We start from the raw sequence: 24,394 nt of genomic DNA, 5'->3' as shown, positions 1-24,394 counted from the left end.
CTGGCTTCTGCCAATGTCTCTTAACCCCAAACAGCACAAGCAGCAGCGTTGCCTCCGTTTTGACCAGACCTCAGCTGACCTCATCTTCTGTCGGCAGTCAGAGGCATGCAGAGAACTGCATGTTACTTATTTGCTCCTGCAAAGGTGACTTTTTTTCCTGTTTTTCTCCCAGCCTGAGTTTACAACCAAGTTCCTGGGCTGTAACACATGTATACTACCAGCGTTCTGCACTGGGGATGCACCATCTTTGCTGCAATACACAAAACCAGAGCAAGATGACATTTTTCAGTGCCAGAAGGAAGAACGAGGAGGTTTTGCCTGTACCGAGAGTTAGGGAAGTTTTTAAGTTTCCAAATAAAAGAGCTCGAGGAATGTTAAGATTTAAGCAGTCTCTGCGTATATCATACCAAAGCAATCCAAGGTGAACGACACTCAGGTCACAGGCTTTTGTGCTAAATCAAAATGTAAAGAACACATTCTACATGTGCAGGTAGACAGCTGTAACGCTGGCAATCACTCAGTTACAGATGACGGGCACGGTGTTCTGAATAATGACAGGCAAAATGAGGGAAACATCCAGAAGACCCTGCATTCAGGTGTGGCCCTCCCAGCTTTCTGCTGCTGACAGTACTAAGATTCTCAGCTTTTTAGCAGTTTTGGGGGGTTTTGAGCTCCATTTTGTATATGGGAATTAAACCAAAAATCCGTTAGCAACAACCGGCAGGAAAATACTGTTCTGAGACAGGATCAACCTCAACAAAACCACCTGATCCGTGTCTGTTCCTGCATTTGAAAGAGCCGATTTTCCTGGGGCAGATTACGGTAACCTTTGCTCATTTGTGCTGCCTATATTTGGATGCACAAAGTATGTTAGTTCAGAGCTCGCTGGGGCTTGCAGACTTGCAGAAGAGTTCTTTGGACTCCATCCCTGGGCTGGCTGGCAACTCGGATGAAGGCTTGGAAGCAAAGGAAGGAGAGCAGTTAGGAGAGATCATTTGCAGAATGGGACAGGCTGTCCAGCATCAGTCTGTACAGAGACACAGATCCCTTCTTTCACCTTGCCTCCTTGCATAAAACATGCAGTAAATTGTACTGGGAATTATAGCTTATTCTTTGGACAAAAAAATGTTTTGGATGTTTAATGGCTTACTACAGTTGCAACTTCTGTGTTTAGTTTGAAGCATACTGCAGTTGTTCTTGGACATTCTTGTATTTTTCTCTGTGTTCTTGTTTGAAAGAGGACATTCCAGCCTTGTACAATTACCTCCTAGAGGTGGTTAATTTAGCCCCTAGAAAGGAAACACAGCATTACATATTGTACACTGGCCCAAGTGACTGGAACAGAAATATCTTTGAAGCTTAGGGCCTTGGTAACACAACCTCAGTGGCATCAAGAGAACAGCAAAATGTGGCCTGTCCTCGTTCACCTCAAGATGAAACTATTTCTGGCACAGAGCATACTTAACAAAAATTTTCCGAAATTATCTTTGCATAATGATCAGTACAGAGATGACACAACTGAGGGGGGGCAGAAAAGCCTAAATCCCTCCGTTACATGCACATCAAACTCGCGGAACTGGAGCAGCTGTTGCATCTCCACAAATTTAGAAGGCTCCTACCACAAGAAATAAGAACCTAACTTGTTAAAGCAATTTTTATTTAAGTATTTGGAGGGAAAAATTCATATCATGAGTAAAAATACTAAAGTTGAATGTTGTTAAAAAGAAAAAGTCAAGATGATGGGCTCCCTGTGCAAACACAGCAGTTTCTGATGGAAAGGGAAAGCGAAGATGTTCATAACATACTCCCTTTCAAATAAAAAAAAAATAAATGCTAGTTAACTGCAGTACATGTCATCATTTTTTATACAGTCAAGAGAATAAAAAACAAAAAAAAAGGCAATTTAAGAGAACGCAACCTACAATGGAATAAATTCATTCGCAGCAGAGACAGAATAAGACTGCTTTTATGAAAATTACAAAGAAACATGGTACAACAAAAATAGGGTGTGGGGAATTTTCCACTAAGATTAAAAATGAAAAAACAAAAAAAAATCAGTTTTTGAACACCATTATTATTCAAACACATATGAAGTTTCAACCTATTTTTTTTCTTATACATGGGAAACACTGTTAAAGTGAATCTTTGAGAGTGAGAAGGCACCATGAACTGTTGGCTGATACCTTTAATGCACTCAAGAAAGAAGAAATGATCTGGCATGACGCAAAAAATCATTAAGTGTTTATATATATTCATGTATCTTTTCATTAAAAAAAAAAGCGGCAACAAGTCATTACTTCAGTGCCAAAATGTACTTTTGTCTGGCTGACTCACTCATTAAGGTGATTTCTCCCTTAGACCTGTACGGTATTTCTAACAGTGGTGAAACTGGGTGATTTTGCATCGTTGCATTTCATATTAGATTGGTAAATCAAGCATTTTCTAGGTTCTGAGAAGCCAATCCTATGAAGTATTCCTAAACTCTATGCAAATGGAATAATTAAATGCACTGTCAAGAATGAAATACTCATCTGTACGATGTGGCAATTCCACTGGATTCCGTTTGATATGTAATGTCTTGTAGCAGATGTTATAACAAAAATAACTTTTGCTTTTTGATTTACCTCACTGAGGCCATTAATGCTGTTCCTATAGTTGGTTTTCTGGAGTTGGTTGACACTTCACTGCTGTCCAAAATGAGTTTGAACCTTAACCCTCCAGAGTTTGTTCACTTTGTTGCTTATATTATTGCACTAGCTACTAAAGTCTTATATCTTCCTATATAAATCTAATTGTTCAGAGTGCAGATTCTATATTTAGATAATGAACTGTATGAAATAAATAAAACAAGGGGATTTTCTGGTCAGAGTTGCTGATATGTTGAATACCTTAATTATTTCTAAAGTAAACAGTTTTGGTGTATATTCTTAAAAACCTACAGTCATTCAGCATAAAAGCCTTGACGTAATACTTTAAGAATGGATTTGTTTTCCTTCTCAAAAATGCATCAAAGAATTGTTTTAAATACAGAATCTGTGAGGCTTCCTACAAATTCATCTAAATCGTAATACAAACACAGTTTGTAATTCAGATAATATAGAAAGTTCTCTAGTGTCCATTGAAGTAAGGTCCCCAAAATGCAGTCTGTTTTGTTTCTGAATGGGAAAACATTGCAAAACATTAAGCGGTTCCACTGGCTGAATAGGAGAACTGAGGAAAATGAGGTCTTCTCTCATTATCTACACAATCCATGCTGTCATCTGAAAAATGAAAAAAAAAAACCACAAACCAGTAGATAACATTTGCTACCTTTTTGATTTTAAGTAAACAAACAGTAAGATAATGCATGGTGCAGTTATTTCAGAAAATTTCACTGTCACCTTTTTCTTCCACAACTTGAAAGGACAAAGAAACAGGAAGTCTTAAATCTCACCCCATTAAATGGGCATCACAGAAGATTCTGATTGTTGTATGTAAACAGCTGGTTGGATGTCCATTTAAAACTGCTAGGAGCTGCACTGCCTAAACCCATATTCTGTGGTCCGAATTTCTGGCAACTGCTATTTCAGAGCATCAAACATGCTCAGTTACCATGAAAATAAAATGGGTTTTGATTGAATATGGACATTAGTCCAAACTCAGTTGACTGCTCGCATATACACAGCGTGTGTGCAGATGTACACAGGCAAAACTCACGAACAGAATTATTTCCCAGTGGAAATGCGCAGATTTGGAAAAGACAACAGTACAAATAATTTCACTGTCTTCTAAAACAGGGTTTTTTTTAATTTCCCAAACTGGAATGATATGTGCAAAGTTTCACATTAATTTACTGACTCCTTGGTCAAATACCTATATGGATAACCAGCAAGTTTACACCAGTGCTTCTTCACGTGGTCTGAAGAGACCAAGTGACATTGCAGGAAATTATTTCTGGTGGTCTGGAGAACACAGTGGGAGACATCTGACAAAACTTTACCTTGGTCAGGAGGAGTGATTGTTATCATCTGTGCTGTGAATTCTTCATCAAAGTATCTTGTATCTGTTTCAGATGTAACTTGTGGCTTAAACAGAGGTACAAGCTGTGAAAAGAAAAAAAAAAGGCAAACACTGTCTATTCACAGGTTCTTGCAGTACTGTTTGAAACAGGCAGAATTTAAAATAAAGTTACAAGCTACTGTGCCTTCTCCTACATTCCTAAAATAAGTTTTAAAAGCACCAGTTTGTAAAGAAGGAATCGTATAGAGAAAAATGTATTTATTTAGGTATACACTTCCTATTTATGGGGCATTGAAGGCATTTTGTCTCTAGGATTTAACTGCACAGAATAAAACCTAGAATCCTAACATTTATTTCTGCAAGTAATAACTAACATGCTTACAAATGTTTAAAAATAACTGTATATAGTGTTTCCCCACCCAATTATATGGAAATGGTCGACTGCATCTAGTCAGATTTACGCTTCAGGAGGATGAAAAGAAGTAAGAGAGATGTTTAGTGGTGCCCAACTGACCAGCTAGACTCGAGGATCCCCGCAAGGCTTGTAACATTCACAGTAACATTTCAGCTGCAGAACTCCTGTGCCCATGCAGCCCTGACAGCAACTGTGCTGTCGCTTCAACCAAACTGGGAGAATTTAGGACAAGGCAGAAGCAACATTAAGCTTTTATACCTCCAGTCCCCCAAACCAGTTTGAGATCAACTCTGAACTTAGAAAAACTGCCGTGCTTACAAAAACCCGAGCACACCTAGCTGTGAACGGCCTCGTCTTGTTACACCCCGAGTCACACTATTTGGGTTTTACTCTTGATACTCGCTCGGGCAGACAGGCTAGAAATCATCCCCGTCTACCTAGGCAAGCTCTGGCAGGAGGAACTGCAGATGGAGCGGAGCTGCTTGACTGGGGCTGGAGGAGGAGTGTGCCTGGGAAGCGGCGTGGTGGAGCTGGCTGCATACAGATGCACCGAGTTGGAACACGTACAGCTTCGGAGGGCGACGGAGCTGGGAGTCAGGTCTTGCTCACCTCCCTGCTGCACGATGCGGTGGAAACAGAACGTAAACACTGCTCCAAGCCCTCCCACAGAGGACATGTAATAGCTCTCGGCGCTGGGCTTCAGCTCGCCCACCACTGGGGTTAAGCGTGGCCATCTTTTAATAGCGCAGAGCCACACCAGGCAACAATTCAGGAGCGTGATTGAGGAAGTATACGGCTTCCAACCTGACATTGCAGAGAGAGGTTTATCAAGGCAAATGGTGAACTGCTCCAAGTGGAATTAAGCAGTGACCTCGAGACTTGCACTTCTGCTCTTACAGAAATAAGAATGACACCGACAGAAATCGCTATCTGGAAAACATCAGCAATTCTTGACTACACAACACATCTTTCCCCATTCCCAGTTTTTCCTCCTGCATAGATCTGAAGAATCATTTGCTTGGCAAGCTGGTAAATTAGAAAAGCACTGGCTTCAAGCTCCCTATCGCCAGGATCGTCCTTCTGATCTGTTTTGAGAGCACCTAACAAGAGTGTTGTCCCATCTTCCAAACAACAATCCAATGAAGCTCCTTCATTTTCAATGTAAAGACTTTTAAGAAATGTAACCTACATATATGGTGGTATTTCCAAATACAAAGAAACATTTACTGTTTAAAATCAATCCTTAAAAACTAAGGAATATAGAAATTTTGCTTGTTATAAGAGAGCACAGTTGTAGTATACATTCATCATCATCTTTTTTTAATTACTCATTATTTTCTGTGCACAAGAATGGCTTAAAGCAACCTCGCAAATGTTCCTGTCCAAAAAAAAAAAAAAAAAAAAAGGCCTTAGAAGTGGTCTTTAAGTCCTGAATTTAAAAGGAAATGGAAACAGGATATCCCAAAGTCACTCTGAGCCTTACAGTCCTCCTAAAGCTACTGAAGAGGGAATACTTCACATTTTAATGTTAATAACAGTATTCTCAATCAAGTCACACAAACGTATTATATGTAAAAACCCTGTTGAGGATGAGCATTCTTTCTTTCACAGTTTGACTCTATTCCCTTTCTCATTACAGCAGTTCCTGCCTACTCCTCAAAGCGAACCTTGGTTTGTTTTTGACGAACTGTGCGTGCACATGTCTGTGAAGTTCTATCTGTCCTTTTAAGCTAATGGTGGATTTGGCACCCGCAATACTCCCAGTTGCTCTTGCTTGCTGTGCACAGCACAGAGTGATTTAGGACTTGGGCACTGCAACAGACACCTGAACTATGCACATCAGAATGACTTGGAGCAGCGATCCTAAGTAAGAACACACGTGTAATGGGCTAGCGCTGCCTGTATCATTTTCCTTTTTATTTTAGTATCTGTTAAAAGCAATTTGAGACAGATTATGATGCACCCACAAGACATTTTTTTTTCCCCTAGCTGTCAAATTCAGAACATTAAGCTGGAAACAGAGGGGAAGCCGCAGAAAGCTCTAACGCTGGCTTTACCAAGCAAATATGCTGCTTTACTGAAAAGCTGTCACTGCAATAGCTCTGCGGTTCAACTGGTAGAGAGGTGCCACCTGTAGCCTCCCACTGCTGCAGACCAGCATGACACCCGCAGGCTTATGTTGGTTTAAGAGACAAAAAAGACCAGAAGAAAACATGTGATTAAAATCTCATTGTGTATGTTTCGCTCGTGGGTGGGCAAAATACTGCAAATTAAATCACACCTCCTTTGCAGTAGAGACAAATAACACCACTCTTCCAGGAGAGTCTAATGAATATTTAAAATTCTTGGGACAACCCCAGCTATTCAAAACTCCTTATAATTCAAAGGAAAGCTGTGTTTCCAAAAAGCTTAATTACAAAGTAAGTGTTCTCAATTACCACAAGCCTATATTCATAAACATATTCACCATCATCTGGAGATAGTGGGTAACCAAGCTTAGCACATGAACACCTCTAGGCAGCTGACAAAATTCAGCTTTTATCCGTGAGACTGCATTTCAGGTAAATCCTGCAGGAGTCTCTTTGGACCACCTAGAATGTAGGCAGCAATTACTCACAGGCTTTTTGAAATCTCTTCAGTTGCATAGCATGGACTATTTCAGATGCACATGCTAACAGGACAGGGGCAAAACCAGAATCGAGCCTTCTTGGATATGCCAAGGTCAGAAATAAGTCTCAATTAGCACACCGTTTTCTCCAAAATATGTAACATTTGGAATTTCCTGGTAGTTTTCACAACAATCTGAGCCAGTACTACTACAGGACAACTTGGGAATTTTCTCAGTCCTATGGATAAATAAGTTGCCTCCAGCTTCTGTGACTTCTCCTGCATACAGGGAACCAGGACTACCATCAAGTAACAACTTCACTGAAGACAACTTTTTTCCTTCAACTGCAAAAAATAGCAAAACCCCAAGTATTCAGCTTGTCAGCCGGGTGAAAATGGGGATAACCTCCTGTTCAGAACAGTAACTCTGACATCCTTTTTACATTACACTGAGTAAACTCCACACAACTCCCTCCTGCCCTCATGACTGCAAGCAATTCTCTCTCTCGGGATGCTTTGAAAGGACAGGTCTAAACTCCATCTACACTTTCAAGGCACAAAACCTTAGAATTTTTCAGTTCCCTTTAGTGACACAAATCTGTGAAGAAGTGAGAGATGAGAAGGAAACAGCATGCTTTGTGATTGTATACAGGCACCGGACAATTCTCCCACTACGGTATGCCAACCAGCGGTGTTACACTCTATTTTTTGAAGAATACAAACCTTGCTAGTACATCACTGTGTTAGTTTTACCAAAAGAATCCAAGAATTAAAACCCAGTTTCTGCTACGTTTCTTACCTGTGCCCACCAACTGGAGGGAGAACTAAATGTTATCTAGAGATCGAACAAAATTTGGTATCATGAAGGACTGCAGGGAGAAAGAACGAAATCGGGAAAGGCTGGGATTCAGTGAGATCACGTGGCACCAGTAGATGGGACCCTTGAATCACCAGACCTAGGTTTTAGTTAACTACATTTCACATGAGCATCATGGAAAATGTGGCTGGTGAGAATCAAATGGGAAAGGACAACAGCAGATTGCCCTGACAGTGTGAAGCAGGGCATCTTGGAGGAGTGGAATCAGTTATCTGAATGAAGGAACAGTGAGGTGTAGACAACTGATGAAATACACTCATATGGAAAGGCATGCGCTCTTTGACTTCAGTGGCTTGCACTGGAGAGCCTATAAACTCACTGGGTCTCAAGGAAAACCAATGAGAAACACCATGAAGTGCAGACACTTTGCATCAGCCCTCTGCTACCAGAAGGAAATAAATAAAAAAAATATGTCTTGGATTGATGTAGAAGCCTACACTTCTCTGCACTTGCCTGTTCAGTCTAATTTCATCATTCAAGGCAGGAAAAATGCAAAGGGAACAAACAGCCCGTCTTCCACTACTGTTTCTAGGAAGTTTTGTTTCAGATGCTCAGGAACCAACAGTAACTCCTGGGCTTGCAAGGGATATGTCAGTTGACAGCAAGAAATGGCAACAAAAATTCACAGGAAAAGCTATTTTATAAGCTTATCTACTGTCTAAATTTGGAAGCAATTTTGGTTACATCCTATTTATTCAGTCACAGAAATAAGTGTCTCATTGTGAAAAAAAAAATTGGTTCAGAAGTAATCTGATTACAGTATTTTAAGAAACATGAAGTAATTTAGCCTTGTTAAAAACAACTGCAAACCTCTTCCATGGATGGCTTCTGCATACTTTACAGAGGGCAATAAAATTTGAACCATTCAGTATATCCATAGCTACAGTTCACCTTGGGACAACTGTTGTGTAAGTACCTTTTTCTCGTATACATCTTGCCAAACAATGCCAGCGAAGAATTTGTGCTGCATAATCTCCTTGGCATCATCAGGACCGCCACCTAACCTGTTTGGGGCAAAATACATAATTAAATGTTTGAGTAGAGTTATTTTTCTCACACAATTTTTATTAAATGGTAGTGAAGAAACTCTGAGTTTACATAATACATCTGGGAGCAGTTCTAGCATTTGTTTAATATTTAGGTTTTGCGTAAAGGCTGCAGGTTAGTCTATTTTAGGCTTCAGCAGAGTTCCACGAAGAGATTTGAAAACATGCTAACAAACAGCATAAAGGTCTCTCAAACAAACAAAATAAAAAGAAAAATAATCACAACTCAAAAGACCTGCCCTTCAGGAAAGATGCTGTCCTAGAGATCACAGTGGATCCTGCAAGTAAAAGGTCTGAGCCACACACCCTTCTCTCTTTCTAAATTAACAAGTGACCAGCCCTTAGAAATTTCTAGAGCAGAGTGATGCCAGCAGTAAAACTGAATTTGATTTTGAAGTGTAAGAGAGGCAAAGCTTTTAAAGACAAACTGATTTATGCAACCTGATTTAAATTTCCATTAAAGAAAACAGTTGACAACTGCAGTGATAATACCATGTTGTATGCAAATCTTTCCTCCTCCTTGGCTTCACGAAAGCACAAAGGGTGTTTTATTGACTTAAGGTATATCAAGATAAAGCACTTTTATTCCAAAATAAAACTGTCCGCACAGCTTATAGATGTAATCATTTTAGGTGCAGTCTTGAGCTAACAGCTGCTTAAATTTTGCTGTGGAGGTTAAAATGTTCTCTAAAAGACTGAACCACGTCTGCAAGCAGAGACATGCACCGAGAAAACAAAACGCATATTGAGCCATCAGCTGCAGACTTAGTCTGAGGTAACAAGGTGAAGACGACGCTTGGGATTTTAAGTACAAGAGGTGCCACCATGTTCATCAAGGCTGACCTCCAGTGCCTGCCTGCTCTCCGGTTCTTGGTGCCACTGACAAACTGAGATATTATCCCTGTTTAAGAGCTTGGAAAAACGGCTCTACGTGACCAAGGCTAGAGCTACGCCACTACAGAAAAAGGGCCAAGGACTGTTCTTGGAACCTGAAGCCAAGCTGCCTGGTCAGGCCTCATGGGTGCTGCACAGCAGCTGGCCCTGAATCCCCTCCAGATGACATGCAGTAACCTGTGGCCCTAATACATGATTCTTTGGGGATAGAGGGCAGAGTTTTGGTTCAAAATATCAGAGATAACATGACAGCTGGGCTAAAGCCCACTGAAGTGGTATTCTTACAGCTTGAGACTGCGCTGCATGCTCTGGGATGTAGCTTGAAGGGACAATGCTATTGGGACAGCGCTGCACAATCATTTAGTGCAGAGGAGTCAAATATGGTGACACTTTGGCCATACTGCCAACTGGCAATGGCTCCTGGGGCATGCAACCCTCTCAGCCATGCCCAAGCACTGTCTTCGGAGAACACAAGCTGGCAGAGGCCACAGGTGTCCCAGAGAGACCAAGCAGCAGAGGTGCCTGACAGTTCGGAGTCCATGCTTGCTTCCCGGCCTTCTTCCATCCAGTGGCATAGCAACCTAAAGGGTTTCCTCCTTCACATTCCTTCAGGAGATGCCCAGTGGAACAGGTTCCCAGTCTTCCAGTAGCAAAGTGTTGGGCACCACTCTCCTTCCCCCCAGGCAAGCACTAAGACCAAGCCTAAGTTCACCCTAGAGTCCCCACAGGCCAACCCAAGCCAGGGAGAGCCACCTGCCTGGCAGCCCGTGACACAGCTGCAGAACAGCCTGGAACACAGACAAACTGAGTAATCATCTCTCGGCTGGTTCCCCGCAGATCTAGAGGCTTTGCCAAGTCTCTACCAGGCTCCTTGTTACTTCCCCAGCACAGGTGACGATGGCCGGTCAAAAAGCAGGTGGAGTTAATCGTTTTTATCCACAGATGTCAACAGCCTGCACTTCTGCACAGAAGTTCAGGAGTGACTGTGAGCTAAGAAGAATGCGAATCGTGTTTTGCAGAAGCACGCAGGAAGGCTGGCTGGCTGCAGCCATGTATGAGTGCTTCGGAGAATACATTACCCAACACGATTGTTCCATGAAGGGCAAACACATACTCAGGGAAATGCCAGGAAAAACCCCAGATGTTTTACTTACCTTGTAAAAACCTACACTATCGAACAAATCCATTCAAAGCAAATGGGAAACAACAGAAACCTCATATTTTGGATATGGCCTTATTCCAAAATACACTCTTGTTTTTCAGAATTACTGTGAAAGGACCCTCTTCAAGGAGAGCAGAATTAAAATCAGCAGCTAACGCAAAAATCATGGTTAAGCACCACTGAGAACTGAAAGAGCAGCAGGTTTGTCTTTTGTAAGGACATGCAGTAACTGAAGAAATATAGCAGGACTAAAAGTCTTGAAAAGATTCTTGTACAATAAAGTTACATTCTGCGCATTTAAGCCTTCAAACCGACCAAAAATAGTATAAATAGGACTTAAAAAGAAAAAAGCTACTGAGATTTACAGTACACAAAGAAATATGACAAAGTGTAGAGGCCAAAAAGCAATACCCACCCCCCCCCCAACACCCTCAAAATGCAAACTTCTGCCTAAACTGGTCTCCTTAAAAAAAAAATCTGTCAAACAACTGTGGTTATTCATTTAACTTCCATCTGTGTTTGAGAACCTTTGTTTCTCTATTTCAGCTAAATCCCAAGGAGAAAATTAATAAAGGGCAACATCAATATTAAACTGAAAACATTTCCACATTTTTAATTTTTATGAAATTGTGTATCGCTTGCAAGTTCCTTTAATCATTTAACAACAAAAGCCTGTGTTCCACAAATCAAGGGCAATCAGCTATCATTCCACAGACAAATCATGTGCAAATATTTTTTTAAGTTTATGTACTATGTTTTATATATAGATAAAAATATAAATACAGCGTATAAGCACACACTCAGCAGTGCAAGTATTATTACCACAGGAAAAATATACTGTTTCTTTACTTGTCTGTGTAAAAGTAAACGGTGCTCAGCGCCTGGGTCCACTGCAAGCTCTTTAAGAAGAAACCCACAAACTTCTAGTTTTAAAGTTAAGAAGTTTCTACAGTAAAGACAGCCAGGCTCCAGTGCAGGAAAGCAAAAAGCAACTGCCTTCACTGCCCTGCCAAAAAAAACCATTCACAAACTCAAGCTTCACCGTATCAGGAGCCGCAATACAGACCCTGACTGCGGGCATATCCTCATCTGAAGAGATTGTCATGATTTTCGCCGACAGATTTCTGCTGATTGCAGATTTGCACACGCACCAGGCTCATTTGAGAGGACAGCCAGTTTTAGGCACCGCTTCTGTTACCATTCTGTCTTCACGTGATTTCTCTGACTCTCCCCCCCCAATGCCAAACCTGGTTCTACAGTGCAAATAAACCCACCAGGCTCAAGAAAATCGGCTTGGCAAAAGCTACTGGCGTTCACCAGCTCAGAGCATAAGACGTGTAATTTCTCCTTCTCCGATACAGTCAGGATGGAGACTAGTAACATACTTTACCATGGCTCTGACCTTCAGAGGCGTCTAATAGCCACAGGGAAGGATCTGGGAACCGCATCTACATCGCTTTCCTGTGACCCGCACTATCAGCACAGAGAAGTCCTGGCTGGCTTTGGGAACAGCAGGATTTCATGACTCCAGATTCGGAAGGATAAGGCCACATTCTTCCCAAAGCCCTATACACACAGTTTTGGGGGGCTTTCCTGCTCAAATACTAAGCCTTTTGGAAAACCTAAGGCATCTCCCAGCTCTGTGCTGAGCTTTACTCCCCCACCTCTTCATTAAGCACATGCATGAGACATAAACATAGCGGATCCAGTAACACTGGGAACACTCCCCCTCCTCAACACCAGTAACCATGGAGGAGTCATGTGTGAGGATGCTGAGGCTTGGGAAGTCTCCAAACTACCGATTTCTAGAAAGCTGGGGTGGGGTGGGGCAACCTCTTCAAATTTGCCTTTTATGTTTTCCTCAGCTTCAATCTGGATCTCTTACAGGTGAACTGGGCGAGTTTTTCCAGATTCATTCTGAATAGCTTTGGACTGAACCAATTTAGACTAAAACTATCATACACAGCAGCTAAATCTCAGTCTACCTCAAAGCACCTGGTGAGACACGTCTGCAGTCCTGATGAGCACTCTGCACCTCAAGTGATGGCCAGGACACCGGAGTTATCTGGAGACAGAAACACTTTTGTACTCATGACACACACATTTGAGGGCAAACACGAGACACCTGTCATGTGTGGTTTCAAAACTCCAGATGCCCACAAGGCATGAAGTCTGCTGCCTAAGAGGTCCACCTACTCAAGGCTACCTCCTCCTGCCTGCCACCAGCTACCTGGGACCACCTCCAGGATCCTGCAGTCCCCATGACTGGTCACCTCTACCTCTTCCAACTCCAGCAGCAGCTGCGTGGACTGCAGACCTAGCTGGGTCTGAACAGCAAGTTTGCTCAAGCCATCTACCCCTCGCACAGCAGAGCATCACAGAGGACACAGGCATACACCTTAACTACAAACCACCTCCTTTCACACAGAAAAAACCCAGGTAGTCTGGTTTTCATACAGGCAAAGGCTTGATTGACCCTGATATACCTGAGCATCTGCAGCCAGTGTTGCACTCTGGATGTGGAAAGAACAAAGTGTCAGATCTCTGCAAGGACTGATCACCAGTTCCCAGTGACTACCTTCAGCACTCCAAAGCCACAACTACAACTCTGTGAAGTCATTACGTCTTTTAACAGGCTTTTTGAAATGCTGCATTTTCTTCCGCTCATTCTTCCTGAATGGCAAGGTCCAACAGCACCACAGAAGACAGAAGTAGATGAAGCAGCTTGTGACAAACCCCATCCGAAACAGGCTGAATGACGCTGACCTATGACAGGGAGCACTAACACATGTAATGAAAACACACCATCGAAATTCAGATGAAACCATGCTGGTTTTCTCAAGTTTTAAACCTGCCAAGATTCAGAGCTTGCGAGACACCCTGCTGCTTACAAACCCACCCGCCCGCCTGTTTACACAGGGCAAACTGATCCATACCCACTTTCACAGATTGCAGTCTCTCTATCGAGAGAAAGAATAATAAGAGTAAAAAACTTTGCTATTTTATGTGTGAAAAAAATGCTCTGATTACCTCCTTCCATTTGATGCATGTCACAAAGCAGCAAAGGAGAATTTCTGGTCACATTAAAAGGGAATATTTACAGAATACATTTTTTCCTTCTTAGGAAAATTAGGGCTCACATTGCAAGATTAATAAACTTATATCAATCCCAAAAGGAACTTCAAAATTCCTTTTCTCTTACAAAATGGATTTTATATAACCAAATTTAGAAAATGGCCATTATTAAAAGCAGAATGCAATTTACTGTTCTTCACATTTTCCCCATATGCCTGTGAGTTTGAGACTGAACCGATATTACTGAACGCAGAGTGCTAAGACTGCTTCTATATATCCAGCTCAGCTATACCAGGTAATTATTAAGATTTAATTCACTGATGAAGGTCACAGTTCCCTAGTTCCTTGATATTTAACTTAAAATGTCCTTGTCACTGAGCTTCGTTGTATCAACCTTATTTGGCTAGTGGGTTGTTTTGGGGTGGGTTTCTTTGAGAATTTTACAGGAAGGGACAACATCTCCCAATTTCATTTTTCTCATGGTTCGGGCTGTCTCCTTCATCCCACTCTGAAGTTCATCAGCAGTTACTAAATGCTGCCAATTCTCATGTTTTTCTGCCACATACATCATTATGATGACACCAACTTCTGTCCACCACTGGGCTTTGTGGAAGAGGGGACTTCTTTTGAATCACACAATGGTTCCCCAAAGCATCATCAACAGACTATTGCCAACCAGACTATCACACACTATTTAACTTTTCACTGCATGTATTTTTGTAGCTATCTGGCTGTTTTTCTTCAATATGGCTCCATGAACTATGAGTCAACTACCAAGTATGCCAGGCGTCCACCCCAGCATACAGACCACACAGTAAAAAGAACATAAAACTACAAGGCCAGGACTCAGGACTTCTACCCCTAGTGCTTTCAGCTCATTCTCTGTACCACCTGAAACAGCACGAAGCACAGGGGATTTGCGGAATCACAACTTCAGTTAAAAAGTTCAGTCAACGGTGATTGGTGAGAAACCTGTATTTAAGAACGGTCCATGAGCCAAAAAGCGTGTGAAGCACCAGTGTAATTAGCAAGCTGCAGGCATGTGTGCAGGCTTGTCTAGTCTATAGTTATTTCTATCAGCAGCATGAAAATCATCTGTCCAACAGATCAGAGCATCGTTGGTTCCAAGCCTGCAGAAGATACATGTGAAGAAGTGGCTATTTGTATAAAGTGAGCATATTGTGGAGTCATTATTGGCATTGGGAAAACCTTGTAATTAGAAACAAGTGGGTGTTCTTTGTTTGTAAACAAATTGCATTTTGGTTCATCAGAGATGCTCCTTTAAGAGAACAAATTACAGCAGATGCTGTTTGTGTTTCCAATGATTGAAAGGCCCCACCTGAATAAGCTACAAAAGGGTCACAATTGTATTTAACCCAGCACTTTCCCGGACAGGACACTGCCGTTGGCAGGGGCTGCAACCACGCTGGAAGAGCACAGTGCCTGGGGGGCTGCTGATCAGTTACACAACCTTCTCCTGGAGATCCCCTTGCAGGCACCGGCTTCAGGAGGGGTGTGCAGCTGTTGCCACCCAGTACAAGGCTGGCCATGTTCCTGATTCGAACTGTTCCCAGCTCCCCATGTCACTGCAAAGTTGAATCCACCAGTAGTACAAGTTGTGGATTTGCATTAGAAGACCTCGCAACAGGATCTGCCATCAAAAACAGCAATAGAAACAGCCTACAGTGATGACAAAAATCCTTGCTACAAGTATCCATCTACTGGCAAAAAACATTTTCCTGCTAAGCCCACACACACACACACAGACTAAACAAACATCAGAAAGCACAGCAGAATACTCCGCCTGCACCTCACATGAAAGATTTCCTATTTGGGGCCCATTTAGAGTGGAAAGTTTGCAACAGGACATCAGGGCAGAGTCACAATATTACTTGTTTTTGAAATGTGTGGGTTGACAAGATGGCAGATTTTTAAACGGACATCTATGTTTGTCTGAGGGTCAACGTCCCTTTTTGGATCATGTTTTGTTTTCTGTTAGCTTTAAGGGCTTATGGTTTTTGTTTTGATTTTTTTTTCTGTTTTTAAATCAAGAGTTACTTTAATATAGCATAGCAAAAAAAAAAAAAAAAATCAAAGAAACAAAACCAGAAGGAGGAAACAGAAGTAGATTAAGCATGGCATAAACCACCACAAACATGGTACAAACACCACCACCTACTGTCCAAAGCAGGATGCTAAATCACTGGCACAGATTTAAACAAAAATTTGGAAAACGGAAAGCAACTCGAACTGGGACGGAAGGTGAAAGCCTTCAGAGTACAGCAGCTTATAACCCACAACAGCCATTGGATTCGTTATAGCCAAAGACAGTTAGCTTGCTTTGTCCCAGGCTACAGTTCTGCATTAATGGCAGCCATCATATCCTGAAGTTCAGCCTTCTGATCACCGAAGCTGCTTCACGTTGCTGTTTGCGGTATCAGCTCACGTCAAAAGTTAAAAAATGAGGAGGTGCACTTGCTGCACCTTGCTGGATAATCACTTTGAATCGATTAGAAACAAAACTGCAATTTTGTCTGAAATACCTTCCTCAACTTTAAATAAAGAAAAAAGCCATTTGTGCAGTACCATTTTCAACTGGTTTTCAATGATGGGTATATGGTTATTTAATATGGCAGCACAAAACCAGACACTTTTAAGTCACCTGTCTTACAGATAGTTCCCTTTCATAGACATGCCTCTGCACAGCACAATTATTAACTTCTCTGTGAAGCCTTTAACACATTTACCAGAATTCTTTCTCCTGGGGGTTGTTTTTGGTATTTCTGAGGACACAAGTGCTTAAAAGTGCAACAGTCTCACCTTTGCTTAGGATCTTTCTTCAGCAAACCTGACAAGAGAGATTTTGCTTCAGGTGACAAAGTGCGCGGAAATCTGATCTCCTCCATAAGGATGAGTTCAAAGAGCTTTTCGTGGTCCTGATTGTAGAAAGGGAGCCGGCCACACATCATTTCATACATCACAACTCCTAAACCCCACCAGTCCACTGCACGACCATAGTCATTATCTTCCAGCACCTGCAGAAATGTAAGGAAAAGGCTTTAGAAGACATTCCCAAACCAGGCATGAACACAGAACTTGAGAGGCAAAATTTACCCCAGCAAGTTCATCTTTTCACATCACAGCGGAATCTACCAGCAGAGCATTTGCAGAAGACCCATTTGAAAAGAACTGGCATCCATCTTCACCGCTCTAGGTGAGCAGAAGGGGGAAAAGGAGGCAGCAGGTACGTTATGGCAGCTTCCTTCTTCTCTTCCTCCCACCCTCCCTCACATTATGGTCATGATAAGCACAACCTTCGAAAGCCCAAAAGCTGAGAACTGTTCTCATCTTACAGAGGCAGCTGTTAAAATTCCCACTTATTCATCACAAACTGTTCCAAATGGGATCCAATTTTTTAGAAAATCCCCAAACCACCAAGAAACCAGTACAGGGAGAAAAGACAGTCAACCTGTTACTTCACAAAGCGACAAGCCAAACATCCCCATCCTCTTCATATCAACCTGCACCCCCCTAAAGGGTGGCTCTGGCACATCCTGAAAGACCACGCACAAATATGAAATGACTGATCTACATTAAACACTAAAAGCCAGAATGCCACTCCTAACATTTGAAGGGCTGTAAAGATGTAAAACAGTGGCCAAATTGTCTGGAAATGTTTCCCTTCCTCCCCTCTGCCTCCCTCCAAAGGCACTTGCTTGCAAGCTCTAGCACTCCTGCCTCTGCTTAGAGGGTTGCAAACTCAGGAACTGTCAGTGGCGTGGACTTCTGCCAGGTCTCACAGCAGAAGGAGTCCAGCGCAGCTCCTTTTTCCCTTCCCCTGTGGCCCTCCACCTAAAAAAGCCCCAGCTAGTGGCTGGGACTCAGGACCCCAGCAGTGCCCTCCATCTCTCCCGCTTGCCCTGGAGAAGCCCTGTCATTGTGCATTTCTTCTGATCTTCTGCACTGCAGGTTGCTGAGGGGAGCAGACAGTGTTTTGCAGCTTGGAGAGTGGATGTTACGAAGACTTCTCTAGACTTTGTGTCTCCTACACAGTTGTCTGTAGCTGACACCAGGAGTCTCATGTTCCAGACCCTGTCCTCAGGTTTTAGTTGTCATCCTTACTCTTTTCACAGGCCTGCGCTTAACTGCTAAGAGCACAGACCATGACCACACCACCACCATCGTGTTCTCTGGTTGCACTGTGTCTGTGCGAGCTTTACACTGCTACAATTCAGAGTACTTCACACCCAAAATTAAAAGGGTGAAAGAGCCAAATGAAATCAACACAAGTTTAACAGCAGCAGGATCTGAACCTTTTAGAAACCTTGATAAAGTTAAGCACACAAAAAAGAAGTGCTGAGACACTCTACGTAACAACCGTTTGCACTCTGCCTCTCTTTATTCACTAATTATTCCCCTTAATTATCTGAACGAGGGAAAGGGCCTGCAGTAAAATTCAAAAGGCTGCCAGGTATTAGATTACCCCACATTGGTCTATTTACAGCATCCCCTGACGTATGATTCACACCAAACGACAGCTGGCTGTGCAGCTGCCCCGTATATGTATACGGCGACACAGCTGCCGGCCGGACCAGAATTCCAGGAGCCGGCCCTGTCCTTCCCGAGGCAGCGGCCCCCCAGCTCGCAGGACATACTGTGTGACAGCGCAGTTACCGCTCTGAGTCACCCTGTTCAAGAAGCGCTTCCTGTTCGCACTCCCCTACACTTGGGTTACCTAAAATAAAACAGTCACTGGGCCTCCAATTCTTATTTTTATTTTTTAAACTGCCGCAAGAACTGCAGTAGGAGAGACTGAAAGAAGAAAACCACAGAGGCCTTTGTTGTGTGTGTTAATAAATGCTACAGGTGCTTTTGAAATGCAGCAAATACTTCAAACGTTACTTTAGTAAACATATTAATAGTCTGTATTATAATCTAGGTTACTAACAACTCTTTCCTTCACCTCCATTAATTCTAAACAGAATATAAAATGCTTGTTTCTTCAAAGTTCTTTATCACAACCAGCATACACTCATATTAGTGACTGCACAAAATACAGCAACGGTGTTAGTATCAAAAATACACCGTAAGAAAAAAGGTACTGCACTCATCCATGATTTATTGCAACACACAGGATAGCTGGGGAGCAGTAAAGTAACAAGGTCATTTAACTTAAATTAAAGGATCATCATTTCCTAACGAGCAGCTCTAGACTGCTGTGAGATGGAATTTGAAAGAGAAGGCAGAACAGCTGTAAACATCACAGCCATCGATGCATCTGACACATCAAAGCTGACATGGTTCAGTCACTGTCATCCATGCACAAGATGCCAGTATGAGCCTAAACCCAACGATGCAACAACTGTACAGACACACCGCTATGCCAGACTCAAGTTACAAATGCAGACAAGAAGATTGAGACCCCTGCTTTTAAGGATGTATGACCTTAGACACATGGAATATTGCTCATGCACAATTTCCCAGATTTTTTGCATGCTATTGACCAGATGACAAAAGCCTCCAGAATTTAACACTCCAACTCGCAGATGGGATTGGCAAGTAAGGGAGAGTGCTGGGTTAATCAAAAGGATTTGTCCTTCAGGGTTTTGGATGAGCCAACTCATCATAAATATTAAAAAGGAAAATAGCAGCAAATAATATAACAGAAAGAACAACATAACGCCTGCACAGGGAATCCCCACATTCCAAGTTAGGAAAAAACAAAACCAAAACAGTAAATATTTTTAGTCTCCTCATAAAATCCTTGATGAGAAACTGAAGTTCAGCAATTGATTTTAAGTGGGAAGCTAAAATAACAGCAATGTTTATGAATAATAAACACTCTGCCATGCTGCTAATTACTCCCTGCATCAGTAAAACTCAAATTGTGGTGCACGAACCCCAATTTAGATTGACTGAAGACTTCTAGTGATCCATGGAGAGCTGGCAGCTATCATGAAACTGGCTCCACCTCCTTGCTGCAAGCTACTTCGACAGGTGCCCACGTTCTTCATTATTACAAAGAGACTGGAGGCCCTTGGAAGCAGCTGGGAGTTAAAAAAAAACCAAAACCAAAAAAACAACCACCAAACAAAAACTGAGCACACTGCTATGCAAGCAGAGAGCGCAAAAGCGCCGATCAGCAAAGACATCAGCTCTCATTACAAATATTCCTCCTCCACTTTGGTTTTCCATACTTTGTACTTCTGCATACTTCAACTCGAGAAAGGTTTGCAATCCCCAAGCCTCTCATCCCAAAGAAAGGCTACATCCTGGCTGTGCCAACAATACATAATCTGCCAGCAGCCCAAGACTTGCTTCTGCCTGTGCTCTGAGCTAGATGGAAGCCTCAACACCACGGGTAGCAAAGCACCCACTGCAAAGCAACCAGCCCTTCTGCGAGACACACCGCATTAGCTCAGGCTCCGTGCCCTACTAATACCGTGAGTCTGCTTCCAGACAGCTCAGAGTGTGGGCAGAGAAAACTAGCGTCTGCCTGCAAAATACCATGTATACATATATCCTCTATCACACAACTTCACTTTTGATCTGCCCGTAACTAACTCACAGCTATAACACCACCTGCGTTGCACAACTTTTAGGATTATTTCCAGGATGAAAGCTGCCAGCTCACATTTGCATTCCACATTAAAAAAAAAAAAAAAATTAGTACCAAAAAATCCCCAAAACATACACAGTTTGATCAAGAGATCCTCTGCTTGAATTTATTTCTTCCGAAACTGAAAAGTTCAAATTAACATTGAGAAAACATCTTGTGCTCTTACAGTCACAAAACAGTCAGCACTTCTAATGCATACCATTCTAAACGCTGCAGAAAAAGCTTGGTCTGTCCTCTTTCTGAAAACATGGCCTTATACTATCCTCAAAGAGTAAAAGAATTGGACAATACTTTTACATCTTAAGCAAAGTCCTGTTGATAGCTTTCAAACAGGCCAACACACAGCAAACAAACTGCAAAAGAAGCATCAATTCATCATGTAATATTTGAAGTTATTTAGAAGTCCGGGTTTTTTAATTAGATTTCTGACACAAGCAGCAAGCACTGTTCCAGTAAAATGTAAATATTGCCTGAAGTGGAAGGAAAATACTACCCTGCCCAAAAATTATTACATATTGTTATGCTGAAGATAAGTCCCAGAACATGATGAATAAAAGATTCTCAGTATGTGTTTTGACATAGCAGTAGTTACTGCATGAACACATTACGGCACAGGAATTTTTCTTTACTTTAGCATCCATGCTGGTATCATGGATGGCATTTGAGAAGATAATTTAGTACAACAGCCAACATAGGTGTACCTCTGGTGCAAGATACTCTGGAGTGCCACAGAAAGTCTTCATTGTTGCTCCATCCTTGATACCTTCTTTACATAGTCCAAAGTCTGTTATTTTTATGTGTCCATCTTTATCCAGCATAAGATTTTCCAACTGAGAAGAAAATCCAAATGAAAGACATTACTATGTATAACATACATGGCTCCTGAGCAAGCCAACGAAAGATAATTTCTGCAGATCAGTTTTCAACCTCATTCTCACTGGGGTCAGAACCATAGTACCTGCCAAAGCAGGTATGATGTAAATATACATTTGTGTCACTTTCCTCGGTTCTTTAGGGAACCTTACATAACTGATTTGCAGTCTTTTGAGTAACTGATCATATATACAAAAACAACGCAGTATGCAGGCATTGTATTTATGCTTCTGCAATATTATCACAAGCAGAACACCTGTTTTTTTAAAAGTATATGAAGTATTCCCCTTCTTCATACAGCTCCATCCCTACTTTTACCCTACGTGATTTTATGAAGTATCCTGTACCAGCAAATGATAGCAAATGAAACAAAAATCAAATGCAAGGGAGGCTAAAGAACCATTTCCAAAGAGACTCTTCACGTGAGAATCACTTTATACATTTACTCAGCACGTGGCATTCATCCTAGCATATGCCACTAATTTTTCAGAAAGTCATCCAGATTTCAGGGCAGAGTTTCCACTGTGTATGAAATAAAGCAGTCGTTCAAAGAAATCATGGTGATATGGGAGACCAAATCCCAGCAGAAATCCCAGAATGACTATGACATAGCCTGAAAACGTTACATGAACTACCAGTATCCCCTCATCCTCTCCTGCAAACACGTGGGCGTGGGGGTGTGTGGAAAGCTATTGTTGTATTTTCCTTAAGAACTTCCCAAGCTGGTTTGCAGATTTCTTGTCTGACTGGGTTTTTTTTTTTTCCCTTCTGTGCTCACCAAACAAATCAGCAACTTCAAGCTTACCCGATTTTCTAACTGCAAGCAGGTACTATGAAGAGAGTGCTGTGCAGCACGTTGCAAGGAAGCACAACAGCCACGCAGTACGAATATGCAGCTATCTGCTAAGGCCTGGCTTGAAGAGCCCAGGATTATGTTCCGCCACACAGAAGAGCCAGCAAGGTTTCTCTTGGAACCTAAGCAGGCGAGTGAAAATGAAACCCAAGAAGCTCGGTACCCCTTCATATTCTCTTAAACGCTGCCAGGGTCCTGATAACTGCACTGTACAACCTCTTAAGACTATACAAGTGTTCAGCCATCCAACAGCTGCAATAACTGTTACGTAAAAGTTCAGTCAGGAAAGGTTTTCTAATAGTTCAGGCTCATTTGCTTTTGTGACTAACAACCAAAAAGACCAAACCCCCAAAGCCTATGAAATTACTGTTCTACATACCTTCAAATCTCTGTAAACCACATTCTTCTCTGAATGCAGGTAATCCAGTGCTGAAACGATCTCAGCTCCATAAAACCGAGCCCGGTCTTCAGAAAAGACACGCTCTCTTGACAGATGGAAAAACAACTACAAGAACAACAATTCGTTACCCTTAGACTGCACACGTTTCTGAGTTGTCTCGCACTTTGCAGGCCATGCTGCTTGGAATGTGGTAGTACCCGAGAGAAACCCCCTTCCCATCCTCACCCAGCTGGGTTCCCAAATGCGTTAAAAAGCATCATACATTAAACAAACAATTATATTTCATATTCACAGACGCACACTGATAACTAGTCTATGTGCTGCACATTCCTGTATGTACAGAAAATGACAAAAATTCATTTTGATTGAACTACATTTACACATTAAAACTACAGCTTAATCCATGATTTAGAGACTTGTTAATGTTCCAGCTTCCCCTTCTTGACTGTCTAACAGTAGCTTGCTATTTCTGGTTCTCCCTCCAAAGTAACAAGCGCTGACAGTATTCATTAAAAAGTGTTAAAAGTTGTCCAAAGAGCAACTAGGAAGCAGCCTTGCCTTCTTGAATTACTAGATGTCAGATTACAACATTACTGTCACGTAAAATATGAAGCTACACCCAAAACCTCTATTTTCTAAAAATGGAGTTAAGAAAATTAAGAGTCTTAATTCTTAGTATTAGTTAAACCTGCAAACAGCTGTTTAACTGGGACAACTTGGATTAACTGGAATTGCAAACATGGACCTCAGCTAAATAACATCAAGCAGAATTAGTAGTAGTAAAGGAAAATCCTGAAGTATTAAACATTTTTACGTTTCCCTTACCTCCCCTCCATTAGCATACTCCATAACAAAACACAAGCGATCATGTGTCTGAAAGGAATACTTTAAAGCCTGAAACAGATTCAAACCAAAACTTAGAAGACAGGTCACACCAACAGTTATAAAAGCATTTTAATAGATTTTCAGAAATGTAGACAGAGATGAGATTTTCTATTTTAATGGACTTTTTGTCCTCGGATCTTATATAATACTTACACTTCCCTGTTGCAGCTGAGAACTGATCCACCACCAGCTTATTTCATTAAATAAACTGAATAAAACGTTAAAACATTCCCTTGCAGAAGCAATCAGCAATGCCTATCTATAATGCTGTGAGACAAAGCCCTGGCTCGTTAGCAGCGATACAAAACGTCCCGGTAGCAGCTCTGAAGCTTCCTCCCCAGGCCACAAGCTCCCACAGTTTCACCTCACAGACAAGGGGCCACAACCAAACGCCAGAGCTCAAGGTTTTACTGTCCTGGCTACAAGCCCTCTTACATGAAACACATGTATTTAGACACACCAGCCTTCTGCTCTCTGCCCTGCTGCCTGCAACTGCTCCCTGTTGACAACCTGCCAGAGGATTGAGCAATGCTGTCAATACCAATTTGTGAGCAATTCACAAAAACAGACCAGACAGAGGGTGTGATGGAGCGTCACAAGGTGCCTTTGTACAGTCCTGTCACATGTGCTCCTGTGGCAAGAGTAACATCAACTTGTTTGTCAGAGTCTTAAGTTTTTTGGTCATAACC

General features: G+C 41.9%; 1 protein-coding gene across 4 annotated transcripts in view; it reads right to left on the bottom strand.

The window, feature by feature from the left end:
- Window positions 1–1,948: 1,948 nt before the first annotated feature.
- AKT1 (AKT serine/threonine kinase 1) overlaps window positions 1,949–24,394 on the bottom strand; it is a 74,781-nt gene continuing 52,335 nt past the window's right edge. For all 4 annotated transcript variants that reach the window (XM_055803517.1, XM_055803508.1, XM_055803503.1 and 1 more), the window contains 7 exons: window positions 23,646–23,714; window positions 22,800–22,925; window positions 21,396–21,524; window positions 16,896–17,110; window positions 8,815–8,902; window positions 3,980–4,082; window positions 1,949–3,260 (listed from right to left, as the gene is read on the bottom strand). In XM_055803517.1, coding sequence (XP_055659492.1) covers window positions 3,181–3,260; window positions 3,980–4,082; window positions 8,815–8,902; window positions 16,896–17,110; window positions 21,396–21,524; window positions 22,800–22,925; window positions 23,646–23,714 — 810 coding nt within the window. In that variant the 3' untranslated portion in view covers window positions 1,949–3,180. The remainder of the gene's footprint in view (window positions 3,261–3,979; window positions 4,083–8,814; window positions 8,903–16,895; window positions 17,111–21,395; window positions 21,525–22,799; window positions 22,926–23,645; window positions 23,715–24,394) is intronic.

Source organism: Falco peregrinus, chromosome 1 (assembly GCF_023634155.1).
Source record: "Falco peregrinus isolate bFalPer1 chromosome 1, bFalPer1.pri, whole genome shotgun sequence".
Lineage (NCBI taxonomy): Eukaryota > Metazoa > Chordata > Aves > Falconiformes > Falconidae > Falco > Falco peregrinus.
This window is presented reverse-complemented; position numbering and strand designations above follow the sequence as displayed.